This window comes from Symphalangus syndactylus, chromosome 12, assembly GCF_028878055.3.
Source record: "Symphalangus syndactylus isolate Jambi chromosome 12, NHGRI_mSymSyn1-v2.1_pri, whole genome shotgun sequence".
NCBI lineage: Eukaryota > Metazoa > Chordata > Mammalia > Primates > Hylobatidae > Symphalangus > Symphalangus syndactylus.
The window spans coordinates 40,167,330-40,174,848 of NC_072441.2; the positions used below are offsets into that span (position 1 = coordinate 40,167,330).

Sequence of the window (7,519 nt, forward strand, 5' to 3'; positions counted from 1 at the left end):
TTGTACTGTAAGTCCTTAAGCTTTGTTTTCCAAGATTGCTTTAACCATTCTTGGCCCTTTTTATTTAAATGTAAATTTTAGAATCAGGTTGTCAATGTCCATCTAAGAAAATAAAATGAGCTTTTGACTGGGATTGTAATGAATTTATAGATCTACAGATCAATTTGGAAAGTTGACTAAGATCTTTACAATTCATGGATATATATCCTTCAATTTTTTAGATTAGAAAAATTTCAGTAATGTTTTGTAGTTTTCAGTGTAAATGCCTTGCAGATATTTTGCCTGTCCAGTGTTTGATGCAATATTACTTAAAGGTGGACTATTTTTTTTTCATGCTAGTATCAATGGTATTTTTAAAATTTCATTCCTATATGTTTATTTCTGCAATACAGAAATAGTGTGATTTTTGGTATACTGACCTATTCATATATATTAATAAATTCACACGATTATAGGAGTTTATAAATTCTTTTGGATTTTCTATGTACACAATAATGTCATTTGCAAATAAGGCCATCTTATTTCTCCTTTTCAATTCTTATGCCTTTCATTTCTTTTTCTTCCTTATTGCACTGGATAGGACCTCCCATACAATTTTGAATATAAATATGTGAGAGCAGATATTGTTATCTTATTTGTAATCTCAAGCAGACCCTTCAATAATTCGCCATTAAGGATGATGTTTGCTGTAAGTTTTTTGCAGACATTCCAACATCTATTCCTAGTTTACTAAGAGTTTTCATTATGAATAGATGCTAAATTTTGGAGAGTAAAGCAAATTAAATTAATTCAATTTTAAATATTAAACCACACTTGCATTTCTGAAATAAATTCCCATTTGATAATCATATATTCTCCTTTTTGCATATTGCTGAATCCAATTTGCTAATATTCTGATTAGGATTTTTGCGTCTACGTTCATGTGTGATATTGGAATGTGTTTTTCTTTAAAATGTCCTTGCTGTGTTTTAGTTATTGAGATTATGCTGACTTCATTAAGAAAAAAGTTGAGAAGCATTTCCTCTTCTATTCTTTGGAAGCTTTGGTTTATGTTACTTCTTACTTAATAATTTGAGAAAAGTCAGCAATGAATCCTAAGATTTTAGAATGTATGTGTCTGCAGTCATAGTGGGGGGTCTTGTAAGATTCTCCATGGGGCCTGAAAGCTTAGGGAGATGAATGACTTCTCCCTTCTCAGGCCCACTCCCAAGGCATAAGGCCACTTCGGTCAGCAGCAGGCATCAGCAAGATAGCAGAAGCAGGAACAGAGCCTGCCAGAAGACACCTACCCTGGCCGGAAGACACGTACCACTGAAGATTGAGAAAGAGGACATCTGGGTACAATGTGGCAGTTACGTCAGACTAGGACACTTCCTGTTTACAGGAGACTATAAAACCTTTGCCCTGTCCCCACTTGGGGCTGACGCCACTGTAGGCCTCAGCCTGCCTGCACCCAGGTGTTCATTAAACAGCATGTTGTTCCACATTGCCTCCTGTCTATTGGTGTGCTCCAAGGGTTCAAACTGATAAAAGAACCTTACATCTGGTGCTGAAACCCAGGAGGGGCTCCAGTCCATGTCCCTCATGGACCTACCCCTCCATCCCAGAGAGGAGGCCACAGCAACAAGACAAAGGAAGCTCCTCAATCTCCAGTCATCTCTCTGTGCATGCACCTCAGTCACTGATCTCACCTACTGGTAAGTTTTCCCGGGAGCCCAGTTAACAGGTAAAAATCTGCACAGCCTCTCTTGGTTTCTCCAGTCTGAAAACCCAACGTTGGTCCAAGAAGGCTCCGGCATGTTCCAGGCACTCGCTGATCATCTGGTCTTAGGGGGATGCCTCTAAGCCATTTGATCCTGTTCCAGGAGTGAAAAACGCAGTAGTAACAATCACTCCTTTTATCGTATCCCTCCAGCCATCCAGGACAGTCTCCTTTTCCCTGTTCTCCCAAGACTACCCTCATTATGGGGAAACTCGTGGTCCTCCATTCCAAAAAACAGCCCTCTAGCCTGCCTCATAAAAAACCTGCAAACCTTAGGCCTCAGGCAAGATATCCACCCTAAGTGCCTTGTTATTTTTTGCAATTCAGTCTGGCCACAATACGAATTGGATAATGGGTCCAAATGGCCCACAAATGAAACATTCAACTTTACAATTTTAACTGATTTAAGCAATTATTGCCAACGACTGGAGAAATGGGGAGAAATTCCTTATGTCCAGGCCTTTTTGCACTCAGATCACAACTCGACCTCTGCAATTCTTGCTCACCTATTCAAATCCTTCTCCTCCATTCTTGCTGCCCTCATCACCCTTCTTCTCCTGACCCTACCTCTTTTTCCTCATTCAATCCAGCTGACTGCTGTCTACCCCTCCCAGCCCCTACCTCTTCCTCTCAACCGTCTTCTTTAACCGCCTAAGCCTCCTCATTATCTTCTCAACCGCCATCTTTCAGCAGCCCTCTTCCTAGCTGCCATCTTCTCAGTCAGCAGTATCCACTTCTTTTCCTACACCGTCCCCTCCTCAGGACAATTCTAGAATTGCCTGTACCCATTCTCCTCCCCCACCACCCTCTCCTGAGGCTTGTAAACCCATCCCAACGCCTTATGCCCCTATCTATCCTCCACTGCCTGTTAACTCATCCCCCCTTTCCCCTTCAAACCCTCAGCAGGAACTACTTCTGGCTTCTTCCTTCTCTCCCGCCCATACTCGCTTGGGTGCCATCTTTGGCCCATGCCTCACCCTTACTTCAGTGCAGGTGCTAGAGTGCCCACTTCGGGAAGTAGCAGGAACTAAAGGTGTTGTTAGAGTTCATGTTCCCTTCTCCCTCACTGATCTCTCTCAAATTAACAAAAGACTCAGTTCATTTCCAGAAGACCCTACCTCTTACATTAGAGAGTTTCAGTACCTCATCCAGTCTTATGAACTAACCTGGCATGACCTCTACATTATCCTCTCTTCCACCCTCACCCCAGAAGGCCAAGACCGTATCTGGACCCTAGCTCCGTCACATGCTAATACAATTCATCACCAAGCTCCTGCCCAGCCTACTGGCACAGAGGCAGTCCCCAACCAGGACCCCACTGGGATTATCAAAACAGGACCTCTGGACACCGCCATCGAGACCACATGATTGTGTGTCTCCTTGCAGGACTCAAAAAGTGTGCCCATAAAGTGGTAAACTATAAAAAACTTTCAGAAATTACGCAAGGTCCTAACAAAAACCCAGCCCTTTTTCTCTCTGGTTCAACTGAAGCCACGAGAAAATATACCAACCTAGACCCAGCAAGCCCAGAAAGAACTACTATCTTAAACCTTCGGTTCATCTCCCAGCCCACCCCTGATATTCGGTACAAGTTTCAGAAGCTTGATGATGGCCCTCACACCCCAGAACGAGACCTTCTTAATTTAGCCTTCAAAGTCTTTAACAATCATAATGAGGAAAGTAAAAGGCAAAAACAGGGAGAGTTTCAAATGCTTGCTTCCACCATCGGGGCCCTGCAGGCCCACAGGGCCACAGCTCCACAAGGAAGCCTCCTAGCAATCCACCTCCACCTGCCTGTTTCAAGTGTGGCAATGAAGGCCACTAGTCCAGATAATGCCCAAACCCAGGTAAGCCCACCAGGCAGTGTCCCCTCTGTGAAGGACCCCACAGGAAGTTGGACTGTGAGTGGCCCCTGCAAGGACTGCCCCTTCTTAAGCCAGCCAAAACCTCCTACTCGAATCTCATTGGCCTTGCTACTGAAGACTGATGGTGTCCTGGAACGGACGCCCCGGCAACTACCATCGCTTCATCTGATGGTGGCAGGTAGGCCAGTATAGTTTTTTTTTTTTTTAATTAATATCGGACAACCTACTCTGCTTTACCTAATTTTTCAGAACTCACCCAGTCTTCCCAAGTCTCTGTTGTGGGAATTGATGGATAAGTCTCCAAACCCCAAGCCACTCCTCCACTTTTCTGTTCCCTGCACACCTTTTCCTTCACTCACTCTTTCTGAGTCCTGCCCTCATGCCCAACTCCGCTCCTAGGCAGAGACATCCTTTCAAAACTCCACACTATCCATTTCCACATTCCCCACGGTACCCAACGCAGCAACCCAGACCCCTCCAGGGCTTCTAACTTTCTTCTACTCCTCCAACCTCCCACCTTAAAACATGCAACTTTTCCTTATCCCCCATCCATAGTTAACCCCGCTGTTTAGGATACTTCCAGACCCTCAGTTGCCCTCCGCATTACCTTTAAAAAGACCACCCAGTTCATATCACAGAAGCAGCATCACATCCCCCAAGCAACTCTCATAGGCCTAAAGCCTATCATTTCTGGCCTCCTCAACAGTCACCTACTCCACCCAACAAATTTCCCTTTCACACACCAATTCTACCTGTTAAAAAGCCAGATGGAACTTATCAATTAGTCCAGGATCTCAGGCTCATTAACCAAGCTGTACTCCCAGTATGTCCAGTAGTTCCTGACCCATATACTTTACTCTCCACAGTTCCCTCCAATACCACCGATTTTTCTGTTCTAAACCTAAAGGATGCTTTTTTTTCACAATTCCTTTACACCCTGATTCCCAAAACCTCTTTGCCTTCATGTGGGAAAACCCTGACACCCACCTTTCACGTAAGCTCACCTGGTGCATACTACCTCAAGGTTTTAGAGACAGCCCCCACCTTTCTGGACAGGCCCTTGCTTGAGACCTCTTTACCTTATCCCTAAAACCAACCACTCTCCTTCAATATGTTAATAATCTGCTCCTATGTAGCCTCTCTCAAAGAGACTGCAATGCCCATACCATCTCTCTTTTAAACTTCTTGGCAGAACAGGGGTATCAGGTCTCCCCTAAGAAAGCACACATATGCACCCTCTCAGTCACCTATCTAGGCCTAGCTCTTACCCCGCAAACCCGAAGGCTCACAACGGACCGCATATCCCTCCTCCAGTCCTTCCCACCTCTGCAAACCAAGCAAGAAATTTTCTCTTTTCTAGGACTAGCGGGATATTTTAGGCTCTGGGTTCCCTCCTTCACTCTACTTGCCAAACTGTTATACCAAGCTGCTAAAGGCCCTCACCATGAGCCTTTAAAACCTGCACAGCCTATTACCCAATCTTTCCGTCTACTCCAGAAGGCTCTCACCTCAGCCCCCGTCCTCACTCTCCCAGACCTCGCCAAACTTTTCTCCCTCTATACCGACAAGTGGCGTGGAGTTGCATTATGTGTTCTAACCCAGTCTAAGGGACCCACCCTCCAGGTTGTTGCCTACCTCTCTAAACAGCTTGAAGCCACAGTTCTCAGATGGCCTGCCTGCCTCTGAGCATTGGCAGCAGCTGCTATCCTCACCCTTAAAAGCCTAAAACTGTCTCTTCATGCCAACCTAACAGTTTATTCAACCCATAACATCAAAGACATGCTAGCTTACCACAGTGTACTAAGTCTCATCTCTACCCTACAGCTCCTCCAACTGTATGCTGTATTCACAAAAACTCCCCAAATCACCGTGCTAACCAGCTCCTTTCTAAACCCGGCCATGCTCTTACCTCAAGCTACAACCACCCGAGACCCTACACACTTCTGTGTGGACACTGTTCAAACCTTTCTTATACCTTTTCCAAACCTAACAGACCAACCCCTTCCAGATGTACTTGGTTTCTAAATGGCAGCTCCTTCCTACATCCAGGACGCTGGCATGCTGGCTATGCTATAGTGTCACCCCCCCCACACACATCTGCTCCCCCTAGGAACCACCTCCCAAAAAGCTGAACTCATCACCCTCACTCAAGCTCTCACTCTAGCAACCAGACAACAGATCAACATATATTCAAATTCTCGTTATGCGTTCCACATAGTGCACTCACACTCGTCCATCTGAAAAGAACGGGGTTTCCTAACTGCAAAAAACACTCCTGTCATAAATGGCTCTTTCATCAGCAAGCTCCTTCAAGCTGCCAGGCTCCCACAGAAAGTTGCCATCATTCATTGCAGGGGCCACCAAACCCCAGACAATCCTATATCGGCTGGAAATGTGCTAGCAGATCAGGTAGCCAAACAAGTAGCCCTACAACCCATGCAAGGCCAGTTTCTTTACTCCTGAGAAGAAAAGGAGGACTTCCGAGCCCCAAACCTGCAAAAGCAAGGACCATGGTATGTCAAGGAAGGATACTCTGTTCTTCCTCACTCTCAAAATCTTCCTCAACTCCAAAGCCTCCACAATGATTTCCATGTTGGTTACAAACCTGTCTTGCAATTTCTCTGCCCTATTCTCACTTGTCCTCACCTTTCCAGCCGTGTTGAGAGATTACCCAGTCCTGCTCTATCTGCCACGCAGTGTCACCCCAGGGGTCCCTCCGGCCGCCACCTTTTCCTATCCACCAAGCCCGGGGTCAGGTACCCAGGCAAGGTTGGCAAGTAGACTTCACTCACATGCTACCCGATAAAACAGCTCCACTATCTTCTACTCTTTCCTGTACTTTCCTTGGGTAAGTAGAAGCGTTCCCAACAACTTCAGAAGGTGCAAATGTCATCACACAAACTCACCATGCATATAATTCCCCGTTTCAGGCTCCCAACATCCATCCAGTCCAATAATGGGCCTGCCTTCATCAGCCAAATTACCCAAGGCGTCTCTACATCCTTAAGAATAAAGTAGATTCTCCATACACCCTACAGGCCTCAGTCTTCAGGCGAAGTTGAAAAAATTAACTCTGTCCTTAAAGCCCAACTCAGCAAGCTGGCTCTAGAAACCTGCCAGTTGTGGACAAAAAATCTCCCTTTCGCCCTCATGAGACCGCACAACACCAAAACCACCATCTTTTTAGAGTCCCTTTGAAATCGTGTATGGCTGAACTTTTGCCTTGGGGCCTCCACCCTTACCAAACTCTAAGCCACTCGGGAATTACTTCCCCTCCTTAATCCAGACACAGTCTTTCATTCGTGAAGCAGCAAATAAGGCCATGCCTCTCCCTGTTGACACCTCCTTGTCCTCTCAACATAACTGTTTTGCAGGCACAGATGTGTTTATCTGCCAACCCAGCCCTCACCAAAAGCTACAACCTAAGTGGACAGGCCCCTACACTGTGATACTCAGCATGCCAACTACAGTGAGAGTCCAAGGACACCCCCACTGGATCCATCGCACCAGGGTCAAGCTCACCCCCAAGGCTACTCCCTCCTCCAAAACATTAACAGCAGGCGACACCCTCGGAGTCCATGTATATAATAACCTAAACAAAAAAAAACGATCCTTAAAGGTAGGAGGAAGCCAAAGATGGCAAGGGAACAAATGGCCTCCTCGATGAATCATCAAATTTTATGGTCCTGCCACTTGGGCTGAGGATGGTTCTTGGGGTTATCGCACTCCTATATATATATGCTAAATAGAATAATTAGACTACATGCTGTTCTAGAACTAATCAATAACCAAACCGCCTCAGCCCTGGAAATGCTCGCGCAACCTCGTGAAAATTTATCAAAACAGGCTAGCACTAGACTACTTATTAGCAGAAGAGGGTGGAGTCTGTGGT

The 7,519-nt window shown here is 45.6% G+C and overlaps 1 protein-coding gene across 1 annotated transcript; it reads left to right on the forward strand.

The window, feature by feature from the left end:
* The first annotated feature begins 3,126 nt into the window (after positions 1 to 3,126).
* LOC134734809 (uncharacterized) lies at positions 3,127 to 4,220 on the forward strand. The gene has a single exon (XM_063628204.1). It carries the CDS (start codon positions 3,127 to 3,129, stop codon positions 3,817 to 3,819), a length of 693 nt encoding a protein of 230 aa, XP_063484274.1. The 3' UTR covers positions 3,820 to 4,220.
* The last annotated feature ends 3,299 nt before the right edge of the window (positions 4,221 to 7,519 follow it).